This window comes from Dasypus novemcinctus, chromosome 7, assembly GCF_030445035.2.
Source record: "Dasypus novemcinctus isolate mDasNov1 chromosome 7, mDasNov1.1.hap2, whole genome shotgun sequence".
Classification (NCBI taxonomy): Eukaryota; Metazoa; Chordata; class Mammalia; order Cingulata; family Dasypodidae; genus Dasypus; species Dasypus novemcinctus.
In genome coordinates this window covers 79600674-79628598 of record NC_080679.1, presented here as the reverse complement: position 1 = coordinate 79628598, position 27925 = coordinate 79600674, and the positions used below count along the sequence as shown (strand labels likewise).

Genomic DNA, 27925 nt, shown 5'->3' with positions numbered 1-27925 from the left:
AAGTTCAAAGTTCCCTCCAAATTTGTTTAGAGTCTTTAAGAGCTTGGTCTCATCATATTTGTCCTGGAACAGACAAGTTGCAGCCTAGGTGAAGCTTATGGGTTCAGATGCCAGGCTGTCATCTGGGTTTGAATTCCAACTATAAAACCCATCAGCTGTGTGACTTGAAGAAAGTTACTTAAACTCATAGAATTCTTTATCTGGAAAACAAGGTAATTGATAGTCTCTATCTCACAAGTTATTGAGAAGATATAAATGAGTATATAAACAAAGGATTTAGAGACTTAGGACAGTGCCCAGCATGTAGAAAGTGCTAATATTAACTATTATTCTAAGGTGGCCAGCCCTACAAGGCCAGATGCAGGGTAACTCTCAATTTTAGAATGGTAATTTTTCCTGCTGAGAAAACAAGTCATAAAGTTCTATGACCTATGGCCCTTTGTTTAGAATGGCAGTACATTGTCTTTGAATATTTGACTTTGGATCCCAGCAGCAAAGCTGGTTTCTCATATAAATTTGTGGCTTTCCTGCTATATATCTCACTCCCAGATCTTGCCCCACTTCCAACCCCATTAGAAGTAGCAAAGAATGAGTTTCTTGAGGAGACAGAAATGGGCCTTAAGTGGGGAGTTAGTCATTTCTTTTCTCATCCTCAATCATTTCTCTATCATGCAGATTAAAGGGATTTTTCAGAATTTCTTCTTGCTAAGGTAAGCTATATAATGCCTAGTGCCTTCTCACTATGTTTGGGTCAAAACACATATCTTCAGAATTTATACTATGAGACATAATCCTTGTCTAGTTTCAATGCACAAAGATCTTTTCTCAAGTTTCATTGTGTTTATTCACTGTGGACATATTTCAAGGAGGAGAATTCAGTAAACACAAACTCACTGTCATCTGTTGTTTTTGAGGCTAACCTGCCTGTATGCCTAGGTTGCTGGGGGGATCTAGTCTAATCCTAAACATGTGTTTCACCCCCTTGCCTACCAGTGACTGGTTCAGGAACTGGATCTTACTAGATGAGCTTGAAATTGTAGGGTCTACCACAGGATGCCTCAACTCAGAAGAAACAGCAAAGAAATAGATCCTGATTATATCATTTGAGCTCCAAATCAAACTAGGTCCATAAAAAACAAAATTTGGTTTTTATATGGTTTTATTTATTCATTTAAATATATCTTAGCTTAATATTCTCAGGATTCATTATATGTCAATAATAAAGCCAAACGTGACAGTCTTTCTGCCTTAGTAAACTAGATAATTTGCTTTCTGTGCTCTGTTAAAATACTCCCTTCAGCCAAGTCTATTGTGGAATGGGACTGCTAAATGATGGTAGTAGGGCCCTGAGTCACATTCTACCCCATGAGTGGCAACTGGGAACTAGTGCTCTCAAGCCTCTTCCTACTCTCACTAACTAGACAACTGGCCTGAACTTTTTTTCCCATTCTATTCAAGAAGGCTGGAGAAGCAATTGAAGGCGTGAAGGCCGTGGGTCCATGGCTTCTAGGTGTTCACAGGATATCCTGAAACAGTATTTTGTGGCTTCTGCTACAGCCAGCAATTCTAAGTACAACCAAATTTACAATGAGGGCAAAAACAAAATCAGAGAAGAGGCCAACATTAGAGATCTAGTCTGAGTTGAAAACAGACTCCCAAGATAGCAAACTTATATCCAGAGCATATTTAAATGGTCTGAATATTAAAAAATTGAAATTGGTTATAAAATTTTCTACATTTAGATTTTCAAAAATATATCCTTGGGAAACGGATGTAGCTCAAGAAGTTGAGCGTCTGCTTCCCATGTACGAGGTCCTGGGTTCAATCCCGGTAACGCCTAAAAACAAACAAACAAAAAACAACTCTCACTGGGAAGTAGATGAAGCTCAATGGTTGAGCACCTGCTTCCCATGTATGAGGTCCTGGGTTCAATCTCCAGCACATTCTTAAAAAAAAAAAACTTTTCTGGACATTTTGGTAGAATATTGCCAACTTTCTTCTGATAGGAAGGACTGACCTTTATTCTATCAGTGAACACCTCTTGTTATAAGAGAAATATTCTTTCTTTTATGACATTAGTTTCATTTTGTCAAGTACATAAAAAAAAATTGCCAAGCCTAGAATGGGACCACCCTTTTAATTTTTCTCCCCCCCCCTTTTTTTGCTGTCATCATCCATTTGCTGTGTGATCTATGTTTACTTTTTTTTCTTTTCTTTTTGTCTTCTCTTGTTTTCTCTTCTAGGCTTCACTGGGATTCGATCCTGGGGACCTCTGATGTGGGAGAGAGGATTCCTGTTGCTTGTGTCACCTCAGTTCCTGGTTTCTGTTATGACTCTCCTATCTCTTTTTTTGTTGCATCATCATTTTACTGCACCACGTGCTGTGCAGCCCTGGCTAACCACACAGGCCTGACACGACTTTTCCAGGAGACCCCAGAGATCTAACCCGGGTCCTCCTATATGGGAGATGAAAGCCCAGTGGCCTGAGCCTCTGCTTTCCCTTTTCAGTTTTCAATATTACTAGTCTAAAACCTTCAAAAGCTTAGAGACCACTGAGACAGTATATGCTATATAAATTCTCATTCCCAGTATTAGCCATAAACTAGCCATGCCTATCATTTTATCTAAGAAAAAAAAGATATACAGGATGCTAATTATCTTTCATTTTAAAAAGAACACATATTACATTATAAATTTTATTCCCTAGGATTCTAATTACAATAACTTAAAAGAAATACACCATACAGAAATGTCACAGGAATCCAAAAGTGGTGATGATGCAGATAATGGATAAGGGGAGCTCCTAAAAAGATATATGATAGGGAAGAAAAAGGAACAGTTTTTACATACTGTCTATACATTATTTACTAACCATAGTAGTAAAAGTTTTCCGAACATTGGCAAGGAAAGCTGAAAAATTGTTGGTTTTCCTTACATTCTCTTGGAACTCTGCGAGATGTTCAAGATAAGGAGCACTATCTGACACTAGAAGGAAAAAAAATAAAGACAATTTGAATGAGATGTTTCATGGGAGAAAAGTATTTCTAATTTGGATGCTCTCATCTGATTTGAACTTCAATTCCATCTTATTGAAATGCTTTGAGCATAAAATGACACTTGATTTTCACATTTTAATTACCTTTTGGACCTTTCCTTTGTTTAATCTCTAAATATTCAAATTTCAAGTACTATAATCTTGCTTTAAGTGTAAACAGATGGTATTCAAGGGCATGGAAAGCCTAGTGCTTACACTTATACACTTCAACATTTTAAACAGTTGGTTTTAATTTTTAAGTTAATTTTCTCTGCAAAACTTTGGCCTGACTGACAGCTTATTTATGGCCACTGGGTCAATTAAAAAACAGCTTTCAGGGCCAACCCCTGAAAATGTACAATTATGAAAGGAAAGAACTAAACTTTTACAAAGGAAAAGGATGTCATTAGAATATGCTGTTGATATTCTAAGAGGCATTTATGAAGTGTAACAGTCAAATGGGACTCAAAGTCACAAATAACAGTATGATCCTCAATTGTGTCAGCTGGTACATACTAGGAGAAAGTCTCCAGTGAGGTGGTCAAAGGAAAAGAACGATCCAGTTTTCTCTGCCATCAACCTTGTCCTTTTTTTGGGAAGAAATACAACCAAATTGGATTTCCAGCTCTTTGGAAGAGATTGCTTAGAAAACAAGCCCATGGCCATCGAAGTTAAAGAACAGCAAAGAGTACTTGCTTCAGATTTTACATATGTATTTGGAGTAATGAAAATATTCTAAAATTGTGGTGATGACTACACAACTCTATAAGTATACTGAGTACACTTCAGATGGATTACATGGGGTGTGAATTATATTGTTTAAAGAAAAAAGCAGGACACTTGTAAGAGTAAAATGAGAAAAAAATATTCACACTGTAGATTCTACTTTAATATACATTAAATACTATAACACTAGAATCAACTAATAAAAGGTCAAAACCCACTTGCTTGGAACTCTGGCTGATAGAGATTGACAGCTGAAGAATCACACAGAGGTAGCATGACCTGGGTCCCCTTCTGCTGCAGATGCAGACTCACAGCAGCAAGTTAGAACCCCGCACATATCCAGGCACAGGGACCCAAGTTCACAGAGACCGGGGGCGAACATAAGCGGCTAACTAGTGCATGCATACTAAAATGCTCCAAGGAAATAGAAGAGACAGCAGCAGAACTGTTGGCAAGAGTTATACCCACTCAGCCCAGTCTGATTGCTAGATCACCTAAATGAAAACAAAACCAAAACCAAAATAAAAAATGGACCTTTTAAAATTGATTCCATCTGGCTCCCAGGGGCAAGATACCCTAATGAGAAAGTAACCAGAGGCAGAAGGAAAAGAAGCCCGGAGGCAGGGTGTGTGGGTGTGTATGTGTGGGGGTTGGAAAGGGGGTTGACTGAAAAACTGTAAGACAGGAAGGACAGGTCCCAGAACTGAAAATTGTAACAAAAGGGGGCACTGAGTATGGAAGAGAAATTAAACAAATCATTGAAGCTAGCAAGAAAATTTTGTACAAAAACAACAGAACAGATCAGGATTCCCAGAGAAGGAACAGCGAAAAGGAAGCTTTCTCTTGAAGGTGAAACAATTGCACCTAAAAGGGCAATCTTAAAAGATATGTTGCATACTCAGGCAAGAATTAGGTACTGAAGACCTAAGAAAATCTGAACTCTTAAATAGAGTCTACTCTAAAAGTCTAGTAAAAATTGGGTCAAGCATCACAGAGCCTTAACACATAGTCAATCAACAATAAAACCCTAGACAAGAGGGAGAAACTGACCTTAAGAATTAGCACATCAAAATAATCAGATACAAAAAGAGCAAAAAATTACAAGCAGGGATATATGTCTCACGCCAAGAGAACAAATTAAAACTTCAGAGGAGATGCAGACTCTGGAACAACTAATCAAAGAAGTTCCAACAAATTTTCTAAATCAATTATGCAGGAAAGTATGGCTAGAAATAAATTCATGGTGGATATAGAGCAAAAGGATATTAAGAAGAGAAAGTGTGAGCAAAAAGAATTAGAAAAGTTTTTAAAAAAACATAACAAATCATGGGGATGGAAAGACACAATAATAGAGATTAAAAATACACCTAGAGTCGGTCAATAGCAGATTTGAACAAGCAGAAAAAAAGAATCAGTGAATGAGAAGACAGGACACTCAAAATCACACAGTCAGAAGAACAGGTAGAGAAAAGAATAGAAAAAACAAAGCAGTGTCTAAGGGACTTGAGGGACAGCATGAAGCACATCAAAATATGCATCATGGGAGTTGCATAAGAAGAGAAAGAAAAGGGAGCTGAAAGAATATTTGAGGTAATGGTTGCCGAAAAATTCCCAACCCTCATGAAAGGTATAAATAAACATGTTCAAGAAGCACAACATACTCCAAACAGAATAAACTCTATTAGACCTACTCTGAGATACATACTAACCAGAATATCAAATGCCAAAGATAAAGAGAGTTTTGAAAGCAGCAAAAATGATTCTTCACATACAAGGGATCCTCAATAAGACTAAGTACTGATTTCTCATTAGACACTATGGAGGTGAGAAGGCAATGGTATGATATATGTAAGGTACAGAAAGAGAAAAAGCACTATCCCAAAATTCTTTATCTGGCAAAACTTCCCTTAAAAATGGGGGAGGGAGAGTTTAAAATATTCACTGACAAACAGAAACAGAGAGTTTGTCACCAAAAGAACTGCACTGCAAGAATTGCTAAGGATGGGGGGGGGAGGGAAGGAAGCACCATTGAGTGCTGACTCAGAAAACCTTTTTCCATTTTCAATAAAACACCAAAAATATCAAAAATAAAAAATAAAAAAGAATTGCTAAAGAGAGTCCTTCAAGTTAAAATGAAAAGACAGGCAGGGATGGCTTGGGGCAGTGTGAAGAAGTGAAGATCTTCAGTAAAGATCTAAACTTCTACAAAGGAAAACTGCAGCAGTTTGATATAGTTATGAATTTTAAAAATAGATATTGGATTATGTTTGTAAACTGGTCTGTACCTGGGCATGATTAAGTATGAATAGGGCTTTGATTGGGTCACGTCTGTAGGTACTGAGTCCCAAACCTCAGATGGGTGGGGACTCACATATAAAAGGCATGGCAAAGGACAGAGTTGGAGGGTTTTTAATATTGGAGTTTTGATGTTAGAGTTTGATGCTGAAGTCTTAAGCTGGAGCCCTGGGAAGTAAGCACACAGAGGAAAGAGAAGTAGACCCCAGGAAAGGAGGAACCCTGAGCCTGGAAAGAAACAAGCCCTGGGAAGAGAAGAACCCTGAGGCTGGAGAGAAGCAAGACCTGGGAAGAAAAGAACCCAAGACTCTTAGCAGTTGTTGGCAGCCATCTTGCCCCAACACATGGCAACAGACTTTGGTGAGGGAAGTAAATTATGCTTATAACCTGTTACCTGTAAGCTTCTAACCCAAATAAACACTCTTTGTAAAGGCCAGCAGATTTCTGGTATTTTGCATCAGTACCCCTTCGGCTGACTAATATAGTAACTAAATGGGTAAATGTAAAACTCAACAGTACTGTACCCTCAATATATAACTCTACTCTTTAATTCCTATAAGAATCTTAATATGATGAAGAAAAAGTCATATTGCCTGATAATGGACACACGAAATATAAAGAGGTAATGTGGGTCAAAAACAACTTAAAGAAGAGAAACAGAGGGCTATGGAAGCAGAGAAAGTATTGTTGAATTTTAGCAGGTATCTTCAAATTAGTAGGTTATAGAAATAGGTTGTCTAATATAAATCCCAGGGTAACCACAAAAAAAGTATTTTTAAAAATATACAGAAACGAGCAAGATGGCAGCAGAGTAAGGAGCTCCTAGAGTCAGCACCTACTACAGGGCAGTTAATAAACACTCAGAGCTATCTGGAGCTAGTTGAAGCACTTGCTTGGGGATTCCGGGAGGCCAGAAGAGTATCCTGCAACATACTTGAAGGAATGGAAGGAGACTGCCATCTGCAGAGAAGATTCGTAAGTAGAGCACTCCATACCATGGAGGCCAGTGCCCATCCTCCACTGGAGGCACATGCTGCCTCGGGGGCTGTTTTGAAGTAGGAATTGAAAACTCCACTTCTCAAAAACGCAGGAGGAAAAGATGGTTGGGTACCAACTTCGGCTATGATGAGTAAATTCAGCAGGCTAAAGTATAATCCTGAGAACAGCTAAAACTTGAGCCTGTCCAAGTCAGAAAGAGGCCAGTAGCCACCATCTTAACTCTGCGCCTGGCATGAGGGGAAGCGGGGCAGACTGAAAATCACAGTACTGGTGGGGACCAGCTTCTTTCCATCCAGATCAGGTTGCAGCTCTAGCCGCGTCTCCAGCACTACCTCCAGCAGGGAAGAAGATGCGGAGACCTGCCCCAGCTTCTCCGGGAAACTATCAGCCAAGCCGTGGAGACTGGTGATTATACTCCTCTGGTGGCACGAGCCACCCCAGGAGCTATTCTGTGGCTGACATTGGAAGCTCCATTTCCCATAAATACTCTAGTAATCCAGATGCCAAGACACCAACAAAAAATTACAATCCACACCAAGAAACAGGAAGCTATGGCCCAGTTAAAGGAACAAGATAAGCCTCCAGATGACATAAAGAAGTTGAGACACTAATCATAGATGTTCAAACAAATCTCCTTAATAAATTCAATGAGATGGTTAAAGAGATTAAGGATATTAAGAAGACACTGGATGAGCACAAAGAAGAATTTGAAGGCATACACAGGAAAAACAACAGATCTTACATGAATGAAAGTTGCAATAATGAAATTTTTAAAACTCTATAATCATATAATAGCAGAATTGAGGAGGCAGAAGAAAGGACTGGTGAGCTTGAAGAAATGGCCTCTGAAATTAAACATACAAAAGACCAGATGAGGAAAAGAATGGAAAAAATTGAACAAGGTCTCAGGGAACTAAACGACAGCAAAAGGAATGCAAACATACATGTCATGGGTATCCCAGAAGGAGAAGAGAAGGGAAAAGGGGCAGAAGGAATATTTGAAGAAATAATGGTAGAAAATTTCCCAACCCTATCAAAGGACATAGATATCCATGTCCGAGAAGCACAACGTACTCCCATCCGAAAAAATCTGAATAGACCAACTCCAAGACACATACTCATCAGAATGTCAAATGCCAAAGACAAAGAGAATTCTGAGAACAGCAAGAGAAAAGTAATGCATAACATATAAGGGATACCCAATAAGATTAGTGCCGATTTCTCACCAGAAACCATAGAGGCAAGAGGACAGTGGTCTGATATATTTAAGGTATTACAAGAGAAAAATTTCCAGCCAAGAATCTTATATCCAGCAAGACTGTCTTTCAAAAATGAGGGCGAGGGAAGTGGCTATGGCTCAATCAGTCGGGCTCCCGTTTACCATATGGGAGGCCCTGGGTTTGTGTTCTGGGGCCTCCTTGTGAAGGCAGGCTTACCTGCATGCGGCGGAGAGTCACCGGCCCACAAGCGCTGCAGAGTGCTACCTGGCCCACAAGCGCTGCAGAGAGCCGACTCTGCAAGGTGACGCAAAAAGGGAGACAAGCAAAAAATGCAGAACATGCAGCCAATGGACACAGAGAGCAGAGAGCAAGTAAGCCGCAAGGGTGGGGGGCAGGAAATAAATTAAAAAATAAAAAATACAGACACAGAAGAACGCACAGCAAATGGACACAGAAAGCAACAAGCAAAAAACCGGGGGGGGTGGAGGAAATTTTTAAAAAATGAGGGTGAGATTAGAATATTCACAGATAAATAGAAACAGAGAATTTCTAAGCAAGAGACCAGATTTTCAGGAAATACAAAAGGGTATGCTAAAGCCTAAAAAGACAAGACAGGAGAGAGAGGCCTGGAAAAGAGTCTAGAAATGAAGATTATATCAATAAAAGTAACTAAAGGTGTCAAAAGAGTCATTGGAACCAAATTTATGGTTCAGATGGTCAAGTGTTTTTTGACTAGCCCGTCAAACCCATACAGCTCGGGCAGAACAGCCCAGTCAACAAATGGTGCTGAAAGAACTGGATATCCATAGCCTAAAGAAGGAAAGAGGACCCCTATCTCACACCTTATCCAAAATTAACTCAAAATGGAGCAAAAACCTAAAAATAAAAGCTAGAATCATAAAACTTCTAGAAGAAATTGTAGGAAAGTATCTTCAAGACCTGGTGGTAAGGTGGTGGTTTCTTAAAGGAGATAAAAGGAGGACTGAGATGGACTACTGATGTTTAATGTATGTAGAAGTTTTAATTAGCTTTACTGTAAAAGTGTGGAAATGTAGAATGGATGGTAACACATAGTGAGTAATAGCTAGTTTATAAATGGGGATGTGGCTGAAAATTGTAGTCTAGGTATCTAAATGCCAATTGACAGAATGCTAGAGAAGAATCTAGAAACTGAATAGCACAGTAAACCAAGAAGTGGATGAGAATTTTAGCTGATGGTACAGATGCAAGTGTGTTCTTTGTGAGTTAGAGCAAATGTATATCACTACTACAGGGTGTTGGGAATGTGGAGAAGCATGGGAAAAATACAGCTGGAGTGACCTATGAACTGTGGTTAGCAGTAATAATATAATATTCTAGCATCTACGCAAAAGATGTACTATGTTGATAATGAGGCAGTATGGTAAATGTGAGCCAAATGTATATTATGGACATGGTAACAATCAGATGATATTACCTTATCTGTAGCAAATGTTCCACCACAGTGTGGTGTGTTGATGGAGGGGTGTTGTTTGGGAATTCTGTACATGTACATTATAGTTTTATAAGTTTACAACTTCTGTCATAAAAAATATATTTAAAAAATAATAATAGAGTAGGTTGGGAGAAAAACACACCAAATGTAAGATAAGGACTGTGACCAGTAGTAAAATTTTTAAAATACTCTTTATAATTTATAACAAACATCTCACGACAATGCCAGGTGTTGGTGGAGGGTTGATGTATGGGACCCCTGTATGATGTTATACATGTTTGCTTTGTAGGTTCACAGCTTTTACTATACACTTAATTGTTTATATATGTTCATACATAAATGATATAAATTTAAAAATACATACTGAAATGGAAATGAGAAAAGGATCACTCAGATAAATCACTAAAGATCAACCATACAGGAAAGGAGGCTGCAATTAAGGAAAAGAGACAAAAAAAGATAAGACATATAAAAACTGAAGGACAAAATGGCTGAAATAAGTACTGCCTTTAGAGTAATAGCACTGTATGTTAATGGAGCAAACTCCCCAATGAAGACACTGATTGACAAAATGGCAAAAAAGCATGATCCAACTATATGTTGTCCATAAGAGACTCACCTTAGACACAAACAGATCGACACAAATACATTGAAAGTGAAAGGACAGAAAGTGATAATCCATGCAAATTGTAACCAAAAAAAGAGCTGGGATAGCTGAACTAATATAAGACAAAAGAGACTAAGTCAAAAGATGTTACAAGAACACTATATATTAATAAAAGGCTCAATCCATCAAAAAGAAGTAACAATCATAAATATTATCCACCTACTATAGTGCCCCAATACATGAGGCAAATACTAGAAAAATTGAAGCAAGAAATAGACACCTCTACAATAATAACTGAAGACTTCAATACACCACTTTCATGAATAGATAGAACATCTATACAGAAGATCAACAAAGAAACAGAGAACTTGAATAACATGATAAATAAACCAGACCTAACAGACATATACAGAACACTGAGGCCCGAAACAGCAGGATATACATTCTTCTCAAGTACAGATGGATTATTCTCTGGGATAGACCATATGCTAGGTCACAAAACAAGTCTCAGCAAATTTAAAAGATTGAAATCATACCAAGCATCTTGTCTGACCACAATGGAAAGAAGCTGGAATAACAGGCAGAGAACTGGAAAATCAGCGAACATCTTTAGACAAATAGAAATGAGAACACAACGTATCAAGATGTATGATATGCAGAGAAGATAGTGCTCAGAGGGAAATTTATAGCCCTAAATGCTTACATTAAAAGAGAAGAGAAACAAAAGAAGCCATTGAATCAAGAAGCTAAAAGCAAGGAAACCAAGAAGAGAAGGGAAAGACCAACAGATGCCCCTATGTGCCTTGCCATGTGACTGAGAAGTCCAGGTTTGCTGGCAGCTGGTGTTTTGGAAGAAAGCATCACCTGATGATGCCTGGATTTGGACATTTTTTCAGCCTCAAAACTTTAAGCTTCTTGTACAATGAAGACAGAAACCTGCTTCGAATTAGAGAGAACGGCACAACCAGGAAGCTCACCAAGAGAAAGAAGCATTTCCCAAAAAGATACCCCTTTCTGGAGAGGATCACAAGACAGAAAAAGGCAATGAGCTATCAGAACATTAGATAACAATCATAAATATTTATCAAATATTTGTATTTGGTATTTTATCAAATACAGAACATGAAGAAGTAAAGGAGTTCCTTAGTCCAGGTCAAACCCTAATCACCTTGATGCTTCTGAAAATAGATTGGGAAAGCCACCTTTATTTCCTGAAAAGGGAAGCAGCATTCCACTCCACTCCTTTTATGCTAGCGCCAACACCAGCCCAGGAACACTACTGCCTCTGGACTAATTCCTGTTGGTAACATTAGCCACAATCCAAAGATGGTGCAGCCAAGAATGGAACCAATGCCAAGTCTCCACACCAAAAGCTGGCCTGGTGGACAGCCAGCACCTGACCCAAGATCACCCTGGTCAGGAGGGGTCTGTTTTTAGTTATCACAAAAAAGGTGACCACCGAGCTGATGGAGACCATTGTGCTTTGACGACAGGCTCAGCTCCAAAGAGAGAGCTTTCTCCCTTACTTTCCTCTTTGCCTTCCCAAGTATCACGCCCCCCCCCCGCACCTTGTCACCTATACTTTCCAACTAGCAAACTTCCTGGGACACAAGGAAGCAACAAGGTTCACAGCAGTAACAATAACAATAAAGGCTACTGCCCAGCCAAACTCCTGAAGGACTTCGCAGTAAAGGTCCATGATAGAGACAGTTTGTGGCAGGCAGCCCCTCCCCAGCCTTCTTCTCAGACTCTCCCCTACCCTCCCAACCCTCAAAAAGCAATGCAATGTAGTAGAAGACCACAGTCTGTGTTCGGTCCATGGATGGTCAAGATCAGGCTCCTGAAATGAAGCCACTGCTGGTGGACTACTGATAGTGGACTTTTGAGAAAACAGAGTCAAAAGTGCCTGCCAAAGCCAAGCTCACCAAGCTGAAAGTGCCTTCTCAGTCATATAAGCAGACCTACTCCAATGAAATCCATTATGTTCCAAAGATCTTGAAGGACATGACCCATTCATGGCCTCCTCCTTTGACAGCAATACATACGCCTAGTACAGCTGAGCCACCCAAATTTCCTTTCCCCACAATAGATTGTCAGCACATCTGTTCTGTATATCCAAAACCAAAAACAGTATAACTCTTCAAAAACCCATCCTCAGCAGTGAATATAAATTCTTGAAGATGACTGTCAGCTCAGTGACAGTAAAAGAATTCCAGAGAAGCTTCTTCCTCACAAGTCCAAGTGTTCCACAGTCGCTTCCATAACCAGTAGCACCAGCACATCTCAGTGGTGCAGAGTCAGAGAGTACCAGTGACTCAGACAGCTACTCCGACTGGGAGAACAAGAGAAGTTCAAGTAACAGTGAAGAGAATGAGAACCTCCAGGAACTTTGGCTCCTGAGCCCAAGCCTCCTACAACAAATAAATGGCAGCTGGACAACTGACTGACCAAAGTTGACCAGGGAGCTACAGGAGAGCCCCGGAAGCACGAGACCCCGCATCAGCACCAGGAGGGAAGTGCAAGAGTGACAGATTGGCAGCAGCACCACCAGTCATGGACATTCTGAATCCAAACACCTGCCCCCACAAAACCCCAGCAAAGTTCCTTGGTTCCCTCCAAAAGTCCCTACCCTGGCATGAGAAGCTGCCAAAAGTTTCCTGTCCAACAGCACCCTCCCTCCCAAGGCAAACCCTGGGAACCAAATAACCCAAAACACCTGTTAAGACCTCTGCCCAGGCAAATTTGTGAGCCAGTTTGCTCGTAAAAGTGAGCTAGGACAACTTCCCTAAGGCTCAAAAGATCAGGCCTCCAAAGACAAGTCCAAAGTGAAGACAAAAGGCAGGCCCATGCTGTGGAAAGCAGAGAGCCCAGATCAGGAATGTCCACTCCCAGGGAAAGGAAGAAGCACAAAAACTCCCCCAGCCCCCCTCCAAGGGACTCTCTGGCCCAGAACCCACAAAGGACAACCTGGAGGACAGGAGACCTGAGCATTTTGCTCGTTCCCCTGACTCAGGGCCAGGGCCCGTTCCACAGTGGCAACAGCAGAAGGACAAGTGGCTGCCAACAGGTCATGGTAGTCCAGGAGGACTGCTGTAAGGATAAATTCCCATTGCTTTGAGAGATACCAAGTTGCTTGCACTACTCAGGGACACTCCTCCTCCACAAAGCTTAATGGTAAAGATAATTCTAGACCTCCTTTTTCAGATATCCCAGCTACCTGGGAAGGCAAGCTGCTAAAAGAAATCAGTAAACAGTCACCCGCAGGGAAGAAGCATGATTCTGAGAAGAGATGTTCAGACAATTCAAACAAATTAGCCAAAAAAGAGAAAGGACAAAGCAGAAAGAGATTGTGAGAGCAAAAAAATCATACTGGAGAAAGAAACCAAATCATAGTCGTCATCTTCATCTTCCCACAAAGAAACTACTAAGAGAAAAACACCGAGGCCCTCCTCTGAAACCTTGAAGGAAGAAATACTTCCCCCACCCTCTGTGTTGTAATCTTCCTCATCCTCCCAGGCCTGCACATGAGAGGCCAAGGCAGGAAGCAGACACTTCTCCCAAAAGTGCCAGTAGTACACCAAGAGCAACCATAAACACTCTTCTATTTCCAAGCAAGAAAAGTAGAGGGGAAGGGCTCTGGCAGCTCTGCAGAACACAAAGGATCTGCTTAGACAAATCAAGTCCTTTTCCAGTGCCTTGTTTGCCAAATAGTAACTCTAAACCAGTCAAGTCTCAAGGGAAGTTTGACAAACAACAAGCAGATTTTCATATAAGGAGACCAAAAAGTTGAAGCAGAAAGTAGAGTCAATGGACAAAGCTGGAAAGGTATTTAAGTACTCGGAAGACATCTTGTCCTTACTGAGTGGGGAATTACCAGAGTCTGAAAGCCCGGCATCAAAGTCAGCTTACTCTGTATACTCAGAAACTGCAGAGCTCATTAAATCCATAATGTCATTAAAATCCTTTTCAAATGCCACAACACCAACACAAGACAAAATATTTCCTGTCTTATGCATGCATTGCCAGTCCATTTTGAACATGGTGCTTTTTTGTTGTTAGAAAGACAGCAATAAAGTATTCTTATACTCTTTAACAAATGCTTCAAGAGTTCTTCCAAAGTTGCCCAGATACCTTCTCTATGCATTTCAAGAAGCACAGGCACACCATCCCCTTTCCCCAAGACCTTCTCCTGCCAGCTCTGAAGGGTCACAAAAAGTGCTGGCAGTATAAGGAGAAGCAGGATGACCGTCACCATTGGTACCCCAGTCATCATCCACATGACATCTTCCTATGTCACTACGGGTGTGCTCTGTCCCTCAACAGCAGTTTGAGGGACCTGGTACACTCTACAAAGGGTTTCCAGCAGCTAAAACAAATAACCAAAACACTTAAGGGAGGCCCAGGTTAATTTAATGCCTTGGGAACTTTTTTGCACTTTGGAAGTCTCAAAAAAAGTTCAGACATGTCTCATCAGGACACAAATTCAAGAAGATAAGTACCATCAGATGGTGAAGACATTTGTTCACTTAAAGTCTCAAGAACTGTGAGATCATTGTTTGGACACTATGGCTATTGAGAAGCAGAGATGATCTTGCCTTTCCTAACTGAAGGATGGAAGTGCAATGTAGCCTAAATGGTCATATGAATGGTTCAGAAACATTCCATATTTTTTTTAACCAGCAGGATGAAAGTTGCAAATGAAATGAGGTGAGAAGCAATTTCAACTCTGAAAGCAAATTTACCTCATCTCAGAAGCCACACTAGTCCATTCCCAATAGGAAATTATTTTTAACAATGATTTTTAGTGTTCGGTTTTGTGGATGATTTTTTCATTTAAGTTTTGAGAGGAATGTGTGTTTAATAAATTCAAAAATCATCAATAAAACATGTTGTGAAGGACTCCAACATACTCCACTCTGTCAATGACAGGTGGCTTTGATAATACCAAATATTGTCATAATTTATAAATTTGAAGGTGACCCCTACTGCCTGGAGTACTGCACATTTCCCCAATACTGTGCTGAAAATCAGCCCAATTAAAAGCAGTAGCTAACTGGGAGCCATCTTAAGATCTCCACAAACTTAGGGAAGATGTGGCACTGTCCGTCCAAGCTGAGTTTCAGTGAAAGGGACTATCTTAACAAGGCCATCACCATTAAATATATATGAATTTCCTACCACGGGGAAGAAGGGAAACAATGTTAATATCTGACCAGATGGCTAAAGTTCTTTTTAATTTTTGTTTTGAGAAGAGCTGGAATTTGAGGTGCTGATCTGTGGTAACTCGAGTTGACTAACTAACTCAGACTTGTGTCAGTAAACAAAATGTACAGAGGCTATATTTTTCTGCTACAAATATTGTATTGCAAAACTAGACTATTAGTGTCCTTGATTTTCTAAGGAAAATTAACTCCTGAGAGTATGTGGAGATTGGGGTAGTTAATTAGACTTTTTAAAAAACCATCACCACATGCCTTTACTCTAGAGTGATCTCAATCAACTAGATTTGATTAGATGAAGAGAAATCATAGCCTTCTCTTAAGTTATTATTGCCATGCTATATACGGTAAACCAAGTTCATTCTGAATAACCTAAAATGAAAGAACACATTCAGAATTCTCACACGCCAATGAGCACCGGTTTTCTTTTTCATTGAAACTTTAAAGGTTATCAAAAACATTATTTTGGGTGCACTGTTTTCAAAAACCAATTCTTTTTTATCCCTTTTAGAAAGAAGTAGAATTTACAGAAGTATTAAAATTTAGGAGCGTTAGTTCTAAAATTATTTCTCCCCACTTCAACTCCCTTTGTCACTCTTCACGGTCTGTTTCTTATCAAACAGTTTGACATTTTCATATTTATTTATTTGCAAAAAGGAAGTACCATCTTAACTTTCTTGGGATGTGTAGAGGATGCCAGTGACACACACACACACACACACACACACACAGGTATTTAATTGTTGATGTGAAACCTGTTCTTTTGTTATGATCAGCTAGGCCAGAGGTCTGCTACCTCATGTTTAGGTTAAAGCCCAGAGAATTACAGCAGTAGTAATATTTGAGCATAAGACATTACTACATGTTCTTATTGAAATGGTTTCATTTATGATGTTCTAAGGCAAAACCAAACTATTGCTTTAAAAAACAACCTGTTGGGGAGTGGGTGTAGCTCAGTGGTTTGTTTGAATGCCTGTTTCCCATGTACAAGGTTCCAGGTTCAATCCCCAGTAGCTCCTAAAAAATAAATAATATAAAAAAATAAAATAACTATTGCTAAATGAACAATAATTGCCTGATAGGTTATATGCTTGCGGTACTTTAAGTCCAGCTCTTTTTCGTGGGGGACAAGTCACCAGTGTCAGGCATATATGATTTTTATTTAATATTTTTGTTTCATCATTCCCTTCTCCCTATTACTCCCCAAACAAGCTACTATAAATGTTGAAGGGCTGTATTCTTTTTTTTTTTTTTTTACAGATTTATTTAGTTCTCCCCTCTCCCTCCATTGCCTGCTCTCTGTGTCCATGTACTAGGTGTTCTTCTGTGTCTGCTTGTATTCTCATTAGGTGGCTCCAGGAATCAATCCTGGGACCTTCCGGAGTAGGAAAGAGGCAATTATTCTCTTGTGCCACCTTAGCTCCCTGATCAGCTGCATCTCTTTTTCTGTGTCCTCTGTGTCTCTTTTTGTTGCATCATCTTGCTGTGCCAGCTCACCACATGGGCCGGCGTGCCTTCACAAGAGGTCCTGGGCATTGGACTCTGGACTTCCGATATGGGAGACAGGAGCCCAATTGCGCAAGCCACATCGGCTTCCCTGAAGGGCTGTATTCTTTAGAATAAGAGGATATAATGAACAATTGCTGTATAACAATAAATTAGACAATTTAGATGAAATGGACAAATTCCTAGAAATACACAAACAACCTGCACTGATTCTAGAAGAAATGGAAGATATTAACAGGCAAATTACAGTAAAAAAGACTGAACCTGTCATCAAAAACCTCCCAACAAAGAAAAGCCCAGAACCAGATTGCTTCACAGGTGAATTTTTACCAACCACTCCAAGAAGAATTAATACCAATCTCACTCACACACTTCCAAAAATTGAAAAGTAGGGAATACTACCTAACTCATTTTATGAGGCCAACATTTCCCTAATACCAAAGCCAGATAAAGTACAACAACAACAACAAAAGACTAGATATAAAAATCCTCAACAAAATTTAAAAAATCAAACCCAAAAGCATATTAAAAGAATTATACACCATGACCTAGTGGGATATATCCCAGTTATGCAAGGATGGTTCAATTAACGTAACACACCACATTAGCAGAACAAAGGGAAAAATCCACATGATCATTTCAATTGCTGCAGAAAAGACATTCGACAAAATCCAGCATCTTTAGCTAGGAATAGAAGGAAACTTCCTCAACATGTTAAGCACATATATGAAAAATCCACTGCTAACTTTATACTCAATAGTGAAAGACTGAATGCTTTCCCTCTAAGATTGGGAACAAGACAAGAAACATTGCGCTAGAATTTCTAACCAGAGCACTTAGGCAAAGAAAAAAAATAAAAGGCATCCAGATTAGAAAGGAAGAAATAAAATTTTCACAATTTGCAGATGACATGATCCTATCTATTGAAAAGTACCCAAAAAATCTACAACAAAGCTACTAAAGCTACTATATGAATTCAGTGAAGTGGCAGGGTACAAGATCAACATGCAAAAATCACTAGTATTTCTACAAACTAGGAGTGAGCAATCTGAGGAGGTTACAATAGTAACCAAAAGAATCAATTATCTAGGAATAAATTTGGCCAAGGATGTAAAAGATTTATACAAAGAAAACCTCAAAATTTTGCTAAAAGTAATCTGAGAAGACCAAAATAAATGGAAGGACATTCCATGTTCATAGAATGGAAGATTAAATACTGTTGAGATGTCAATTCTATCCACAATTTACAGATTCAATGCAATCCCAATCTTACAACCTCCTCTGCAGAACTGGAAAAGCTAATTGTCAAATTTACATGGAAGGCTAAGGCCATCTTGAAAAAGAATGAAGTTGGAAGACTATAAATCAATACTATAGTCATGTTTTTAGAAGATAATATTCCAAAATGCCAGAATGAAGAAGAACGTAATAGCTTAAGGGAATATTACTTTCCTTCATATTCTAATTCAAATAACATTTTGGGATGCTAATCTTAAGTACCAGTTAAGAGATATTGGTAAATACCTTCATAGTCCCTTGCTTCATTCAGACGCAGGGAAAACATATATGGAGTCTCAGGATGCTTAGGGTCAATATTAGTGAATATAAACTGTAATTTATCACCTGAAAAAAGAGATTAAATTATTTCATATGAGATTTAATATTTTATTGTGCCAAAGCTTTCAATGGCGATGAGCAAGGTATCTTCAGCATCCATAAAGACCTGAACTCCTAAGTATAAATATTCACTTAACCAACTTCTCCAAATGAGAAGTTACAAATCAGTTTTAAAATGTACCGTCAAACAAATTTAATTTGACTTTTTCTACACAGTTACCTGGGCTTACAGTCTATTTTCCAGGAGTAAATGTTTGGTAGATATTAAAAATGTCAACAACAAAGTATAAATTCATATACATTTTAGCTCTGTTCTATAGTATAAAAGCATTATAAAATTTCATAAGAAATTATTTAATTATAAAATAAGTCTTCAGAAAGCTTGAAAGAATTTGTCTTGCATGCAACTGCAAAATGAAATTATTATATCAGTACACCAGATGTTAATAGTAATAGGAAGGGTGAATGCCAAAGAAAAAGATTTCATAAGCTATTTGGTTCAGCAAAATAAAGGGTCTAATTTGGGTTTTCTCTTCCTTTTTAGAATGGTATTCCTGACTTTGAGAGCTATAACAAGTTATATTTTAAAATTAAAAATAATTTTAAGGCTTTAAAATTGACTGCTTATGAAACAAAAAAAACACCTCAGATGAACAGAATATATATATACCTTGACTCTAACAAACAAAAGTTCAAAGTTAAACCTTATGTTTTCCTCCAATCACATGGTTTATATTTTTTTATTATTAAACCTCACCCAAAGATATATGGATAAAAGACCAAACAGGCAATCAAAGAAAGAAATATAATTGGTAAGCAAATGGGGGAAAAAATGGTCACCTTTTCATTAATAAGCAAAAAAATACATGTTATTTTTTAAAGTTCCATTCATCCCTAGTTAACTGACAAAGCAAAACAAGACATTTAAAAAAATATATAATTCTGGCAAAAATACAATGAAATGGTTACTCTCATATATTGTAAATAGGTACACACAAAGGGCTAACAGAGCAGGCCTGAGACTACTATCCTTAAAAGCCTTAGAAAGGGCTCCTTGCAAGTCTGGCCTTTGGCTACTGTGTCAAGGGTCCCCAACCCCAACTCCACATTTGATGATTCTCTAGGAGGCTTGCAGGACTCAGCACAGAGTGGTTCTAACACCCACTGATTTATTATGGCAAAAGGATACAAAGAAAATCAGTAATGGGAAGAGGTGCATGGGGCAAAGTGTAGAGGAAATCAGGCATAAGCTTCCCAAAGTTCTCTCCTGGTAGAACTATTCAGGTCACACTTAATCCCCAGGAAGAAACTGTGACATGTGTAAAGTATTGCCAACAGGGAAACTTCTTAGAGACTCAGTGTCCAAGGAGTTTACTAGGGACTGGTCATGTAGACAGGCTCAGCCTTGGACATACCAAAATTCTAGGCTCCCAGAAGGAAAACAGGTGTTCAGCATAAACCATATTGTTTTCATGTTTAGCCACCATGAGCCACTCTGAACAGATTTTGGGAACATGCCCAAAATTTAAATTACCAAACACCAGCCAAGGGCCAACCTTGTAAGCAGGCCTTCCTAAGGATAAGCAGTCAGGCCTGCAATGTCCACTCTTTTCTGCACAGCTGACATCTGGGAAGTTGGGTTTCGGGAGTGTTCCCATGATTCCCTGTTAAAGATGGCTTTCTGTATCTAAACTGTACAAACAATACAGCCTATGCTGAATACATGCTCTCCATCTGGAGTCTGGAATTCTGGTACATGCTAGATAGAGGGTACTTATACAACCAGCCTGCGGTAAAAACCTTGGGCACTGAGGCTTTAATGAGCTTCCCAGTAGACAACACTTCACTCGTCACAGTCCAATGCTGGATGAATTAAGTACATCCTGTGTGACTCAACTGGAAGTCTCAGGATTCTGGGAAATTTACACATGGTTTCTTCTAGACTATGCCCCATATGCCTTTTCCCTTTACTGATTTTTATTGTTGATTTGCCACAATAAATCTTAGCCATGACTATGACTGTGCTGAGTCCTGCAGGTCCTCCTAGTGAATTACCAAACTTGTGGGTGATCTTGGAAACTCGCAACACAATAGGTATCGCAATGGCGCATATAACAGCCATAAAAATAATCATACTCTTTAATCCAATAAATCCTTTCTGGTAAACAATTCCATGAAAATAATACAAAACAATGGGAAAGCCATTTTCACCCAGTACTTCTAAAACTGAAAACCTGGCAGAATTCAAATGCAAAGTTAGAAGTAATACATGTGTTAACAACAGATAAGATTGAATAAATTATGCAACATTCAGGATCCTGGAGGCTCCTGAAAACAAAACAAACTGGAAGCAAAACAAATGAAAAAACCAACTCAGGGAAGCCTATGTGGCTCAGTGGTTGAATGCCAGCTTCTCACATATAAGGTCCCAGGTTCAATTCCCAGCCCCTGGTACCTCAAATAAAATTAAAATAAAAAATCTGGATAATAAATAACCAAAGCATCAATAATTGCTAGGATGATTTTTTAAAAACGATAAATTTTTCCTATTGTCTAAAAAGCTAATAATATGGTCTTTATTTCAGTTGAAAATAATTTAAAAATTCTCTACTTAAGTCCTGTTTTTCTATTTTTATATTATACTTACATTAATATACTTACCATAAATTTTTCGAATTTCTAGTCCAAGTCTGTCTTTATATAAGTCTGCAGATTTCTGCAGCCTTTTCAATTTCTCTTCATTGGCTTTGTTTGCAGCAGAAATTGCTATGATTTAAAAAATTAAACAAAACTTCATAGTATCAAATATTTTAAATAACAATTATTACTCATTTATATAATAAGAAACCTGAAGGTGACAAAAATGATGCTGGACAAATGTATCAGCTTACAGCTGTAAGAAATATGCCTTATTTTATGCTACTTTTTAAAAAGTTAGCACAATATTCCCTAACCATTCCCTAACAGATAAGAAAAATAATCTCACAACACAAACCCTGGATAAGAACACTTTAAGAAAAAGCATTAACAAAATTTTGCTATTTTCAAGAGATTTAAAGAACTGATCACTTTGTTTGTGGGCAAACAGGGCTCCTTTCCCAAGAAAGCATTCACTTGAATATGAAAGATTTTAGACAGAGACTTTGCAGCATGATCAGAGTGTTTAGTAGTTCCTGGCAATAATCTATAAATATTTGTTGCATGAACTAAACTATGACTTCTCCAGAGCAAATCTTATTTAATGAAACTGTCTCCCAGTTCAATTAATTAACCTCGCAAATTAATTTCATTACTATATGGTTGTATTAGGAAATCAAAAGAGGCCCTTTAAATAAAACAAAACAAAATAATCCACTAGGCCAACTTTATTGACATCTGTATAGTTAGTTGAATGACTAGTTAAGACCCTAAAGTATATTATCCACTTTTGGCAATGGACTGAAGAACACACAAGAAGCACATAATTGTGAATCATTACCCTTTGAAATTTAGACTATTTAAAATATGCAAATGAAAACTTACTTTCCTTTTTCTTTGCATATTCTTCTTTAAGATCCTGGATATTTGCAGTCAATACTTCCACTTCTTGCTTTTTGTCTTTTACTTCAGCAATCAACTTTAATAAGTTATCTTTTTTTTCCTGAATGAGCTTATTTTGCCTCCAGATCTCTGTAAGAAGCAAAAGGTATCAACTAGACCAGATATCCTTGGCTCTTCAACATGTGTCTAAGATAAGGCCAAAATTTATTGACTTTAATAAGATTAATCTATTCTCTTTTGCCTTTGAAAACAAAAATGAGGAGACAGAAATCCTTTCTAAAATGAGAATACAAAATTAAACCAAAAAGTAGAAAATCAGTGAACTAGCAGTTCTCATTTCCAAACAAATATATTTGGAACAATTTATATTTGGAACAAATATATTTGGAACAAATATAAAACCCACCAAAGACAACCGAACACTAATACTCAGATTTACACAATGTTTTAAAGCAGAAGCTAATTCTAGTGCTATATAAAGTATTCTGGAACTTACCGAAGGACGGAAGGAAAGGAAGGAGGGAGGGGAGGGAAGAAGGAAGGAAAGGCGGCAAATACATTATAACCTGTTTCTCAAATTTAACTGAGCATGGAATCTTTTCCTTGAGGAACATCTCCCATCTCAATAACCAGGAATAACCTAGATTAAGAATTATGTATGTTCTGTATGAAAAAAAATTATAAAACTTGCCTACAATACATATTTGACCTGGAAAGGCATTTTATGCTCCTAAATAATATAAAGATGCCAATATTACCCAAATCCACTTTTATGTTTAACACAGTCCCAATGGACTTGTGAGGGTGGGGGTGAAGTGTGGCGGGGGAGAATCCAATAAATATAATCCTAAAATTTATCTGATGAATATATAGGTGAGAATAGTTAATAAGAAAGAAAAAAAGGAAGGGGCTTGTCTATCAGATTTAGCATTCGTGATTGTGATGCCGTAATACAATAATAGGGTACTAGTTAAAAGAACTGATGTACAGGACAGTGAAACAAAAAAGATATCCCCAAACAAATCTTGCTATATTTGGGACATTAATATGATAAATGAAATACCTTAAATCAATGTTAAAGAGGTAGATTATTCTATAAATAGTTCTGAAATCTAAAATAAATTCCATATTCATTAAATATTTAAATATAAAAAACAAAATCGGGAAATGAATGTGGCTCAACCAATTGGGCTCCCATCTACCACACAGGAGGTCTGGAGTTGGATGCCCAGGGCCTCCTGGTTAGGGCAGGCTGGCCTATGCAGGGAGCTGGCCCATGCAGAGTGCCAGCCCACATGAGAATTTCACCCCACATAGGAGTGCCACCCTGCACGGGAATGCCGCCCAGCATGGAAAAGCTGCCCTGAACAGGAGTGCTGGCTGACACAGAGCTGGCGCAGCAAGATGACGCAACAAGAGACACAGAGGAGAGAAAATAAGAAGACACAGCAGAACAGGGAGTTGAGGTGGCACAAGAGAGTAATCGCCTCTCTCCCACTCCAGAAGGCCCCAGGATCAGTTCCTGGAGCTGCTTAATGAGAATATAAGGAGACACAAAAGAACACACAGCAGATAATGGGGGGAAGGGGATTAAATAAAATAAGTCTTTAAAAAAAAGCATAAAATCTTATAAAATCTGAAAGGCAGTATATGTGATAATAAAATTAACAATATGAGGAAAAGTGTTTTGGTTCAAAGGCAAAAATAAATCAAAGAAAAGGGAATATATTGGCTGCATAAAAATTAACATTCAGGTGAAAAATTCATAATTGACTCAAGCATAAAACTTTACTATATACTATGTATTTTGTTGAACATCTTATCTTTATTTAAATTTCACAATAATACTATTGTACAGGTATTACTCTCTCTTTTAAAAGAGGAAAAAGGCTCAGCAGTTCAGTGACTTGCTCAAACCTGTACCTGTTAGGGTGCAATAAATAAAAAGAATTGGATTCAAATTCAAGTCTTGACTTCAAAAGCCATGCTTTTAACTATTAAACTATACAGCCCCCAATTCTTAATCTACAGAGGAAGACACAAATACAAAGTCCTAAGAAAAGAACAAAGGGATAAACAGATGAAACATGGAATAAAGTTGGTTAATAAGTATGAAAAATAACCTCAGTAGTAACCACAGACATGCAAATAAAGCAGTAACATATTAATTTTCATCTATTACAACAATGTTTACAAAAATAATAGCCAGCCTTGACAGGAATCCAAAGATGCTACAGTTCTGGAAAATCTTTTTGACATTGCAAAACAAAAGGGCCATAAGGATCTTCATGTCCTTTGATCCAGTAATTGTTTTTGTAAATTACCCTAAGAAAATAGGATGTATGTATTTGTGCCACCTCACGTAAGAGCCCTCAATGCTGTGTGACTATTCTATGTACACAGTCAGCTGTCTTCTGTTCTCCAGGAGGCATATACTAAGCGTTCATTTCTACTCTCCACAGAATGTTCCCCAGCTTTCTTGCCCAGGATAGAAAGGTCAGTCAGTACAGGTCACTGGAAGGGACACACATGTGTGGGCTGCCATGAGGGATCTGCCGGCTATACGAAGTCAAGGAAGTTCCCCAACATCATTGAGCTTCACTGTCCTCACCTGTAAAAGTGTAATAATCTCTATCTTCCTCAGATTTCAGGATTGAAGATAATATGAGTCAATATCACTCTTAGACACACACACACAAAGAAGTTTTCCTTTTCACTTACGGTTTAGCAGAAGGGGTTGAGAGAAGCAGGGGATGGGCAAGGAAGCTTTAGAGCAAATGCGGAAGTCTAATATAATAATCTACCAGGGAACTGCCAACTCAAATGCCTTCAGGGGCCAGACAATAAAGTGGGCTGTGTAAGGAAAAAGACAATACTGTGGACTGTGGCAAATTCAAGAACACATGCCCTGTATAAAGGCATTCCAATCTAATATTGTTTAAAATATGGTACCACTAACCTGAGTATCTCCAGTAGAATTTGGCCTATGGCCAACAGTTTGTGGCCTCTGTGTGAGAACTCAATAAAAGCTATTGATCCACTCTGGACAATCAGGAGGGAGGTAGAAAAGAGAAAGCAAGAAGAGTAGTAAAAATATGGAGAGAAAGACTTACAGTACCTACTCTACCCCAAGTTGCTGAGAGAGCTCTTATTTTTCAATCCCCAGTCTGTGATTTGCAATGAGAAAACTTGTGTTTTAAAAACACTGGCATTTACACATCAGCATGGATGACTCTTAAACAAATATGCTGAGTGAAAAAAGGGACAGAATACATGATATGATGGCATTTATACGTCATTCAAAACACAACACTAAACAAAATATTGATATGTTAGTTCTGAAAGGTGGGAAAAGGAGATACAGGATATTCTCTTAAGCCGGTGGGTAGGTACCTAAGTGTTCATCGTTTACACATACATATTATACCTTCTTTTGGTTGCATGAAGGATTTCATGATAAACATACTTAATCTAAAAAAAAAAACACATAAAACCTGGGCCTACAGTTTATCACATACGATTTTGATATTCCAGAAACATCTCAACCATTCTGTCTTCTTCCTTTAATTTCACAGACAGCTTCTCTGAAAGAGAAATTGAAATTCAATTCAGCTGAAATAACACTAAAAAAGCAAAAACAGCATATTACTAGTTTGCTTTAGGTACCTGCAAATGCTTTAATGGAGTCCTTGTAGGTATCTCTTAGCCCCACCATCTGACAGGAGTTGTCACTGACAGTGCCTTTGAATTTATTCCAAAATTCATTTATGCTTTTATCAAATAGTGCCAGTTCATCCTCTATCATCATGTAAGACAATGCTAAAAACAGAACACATTGTTTTAAGAGTTACTGAAATCAAATCAGTCAGGTATCCAAACCAAGTATAGTTTAAACTTTGCTAGATAATAGTAACTTACTTTTAACTCTAGATATTTTAGGGCAGAGCAAGCCACCTGGAGCTTAACTACGATTAAGGTATAGCAAGAATCCAAGACACCCTTACTCCTAAAGACTTGGTAAGTAGTGAAGTGTAATTGCACGGACATTCAGATGCTCTGTGATCCAGGGAAAATGACTGGCTCCTTTTTCTCCCAAGTAAAACTGGTAACTTAAGGCCCCTTTCCAATTCTGACACTTTCTCATTCCAGCCTGGATCCCCAGGTCTCACGCGGCCCCCTCCCATAGGATAAGGCCTCACGTATCCACCCTTCCTATCCCTCAAACCCCAACACCCCAGCTCAGAAAAGGCACCAGTAAATGGAGCCTAGAATGGGAGTTTAATAGGTTTAGTCCAGGACCTGGACAAGTCATCTAAATTCTCTGGCCCTCGGTATCCTCCTCTGAAAACGGATATCCTGGAAAACTCCAGACCCCACCAGTTCTCCTGACGCGAAAATCTTCCCAATGACCTAAAATCTTTCTAGAAAGACCACAGACATCTCTCGGTAAAACCCAGAACCCAGGACCCCTGGGTCGACGCCGCCCAGCCGTTATGGTCCAGAGGACCAACCAGCACCAAGCTGCGTTTCAAACTCGCCGCCTCCGAACTCACACTGCGTCCTCAAGCCCATTTCCCCCTACCGCAACCGGGCGATCGGGAAGTACAGCTCAGCTCCCACCTCCCTCACCTTCGCGGGCAGGCCTGAGCCCCGCCGCCTTTCTCACACCCGAAAAGGGCCGCCGCCGGCCAACAGCAAATCTCCAACCGCCGCTCTCGCAGTCGTAGCAACGTTCTGATTTCAAACCTAGGACTCCTCCCGCCGCCCGTCACCGGGAGCCTTCTCGCCTTCTGATTGGTGGATAGTACAGTCTCTTCATGAAGGGATTGGTTGAGCTCACACTCCGGAATTGTTGCAAAAGGGAGAAATGCATTCTGGGGCTTGTAGTTATTAGGCGCGACCGCTGGACTCTCAGCTTTGTCTAAAGAAGTATCAAGATCTCCCACAGGACTAGATCTAAGAGTTTCAGATAAAGGTTTCTGCAACAAATATAAATATTGAAATTTATTCCTTTGCGAAGTATGTTCCCTCTTCTTGGATACTATCCGTGTACTTAAATAAAGCTAATGAAAAAATGAAGTTAATAAAAATACTGTTGTTTAAATATGTATCATTTAAAAACTCGTCCATTGGGAAGTGACTAATCGGTTTATAAAATTATTGGCTTCTAATAGTAACAGCTCCAAAATTTGTTGATTTTCTTTCTGCTTTTGATCATGTTAATTAAACCAGGAACATTAAAAGAGTCCCTTCTTCATTAGAAAGTAAATGACTGAAAACTACCAATGGCCAAGATTCTTGGTATCTGCCCTCTCTTATTGTTGCAGATACAGGTGAAAAAGAAAAATATGTTTGAGACAAAAGCGTTGCTGCTGGCAAAATTGAACTTGCCTAAGCTTTGGTTTGGTGTGTTGAGGAAAGTTTGATGGAAAAGCAGAAGGCATGATGAGTTAAGAATTTAGTATGTTGAGTTTGAATGGATATTGTTGGGAAATCCAAGTGTTAATATCCTGTAGGCAGTTTACTTCTCTAAATAATTAGCACAACTACTAACCAGATTCAGTTCTGCAAATAGACTGCCTGGGTTTGAAAATTCAGGCTCCATCATTAACTAGGTGTGATCTTGGGCAAATTACTTGGTCTCTTGGACTTCAGTTTCCTCATTTTTAAAATGAGTGTAATAATAAT

General features: G+C 38.7%; 1 protein-coding gene and 1 pseudogene across 1 annotated transcript; one reads left to right on the top strand and one right to left on the bottom strand.

The window, feature by feature from the left end:
• Positions 1 to 1147: 1147 nt before the first annotated feature.
• SPC25 (SPC25 component of NDC80 kinetochore complex) lies at positions 1148 to 26991 on the bottom strand. The gene is made up of 8 exons (XM_004484203.4): positions 26867 to 26991; positions 25904 to 26056; positions 25756 to 25821; positions 22220 to 22366; positions 21359 to 21463; positions 18605 to 18703; positions 2873 to 2985; positions 1148 to 1837 (listed from the first exon to the last, which is right to left on the bottom strand). The coding sequence occupies exons 2-8, from the start codon at positions 26043 to 26045 to the stop codon at positions 1739 to 1741; spliced, it is 771 nt and encodes a 256-aa protein (XP_004484260.2). The 5' UTR covers positions 26046 to 26056; positions 26867 to 26991; the 3' UTR covers positions 1148 to 1738.
• On the top strand, positions 11226 to 14716 carry LOC139439360 (AF4/FMR2 family member 1 pseudogene; annotated as a pseudogene).
• Positions 26992 to 27925: the final 934 nt, after the last annotated feature.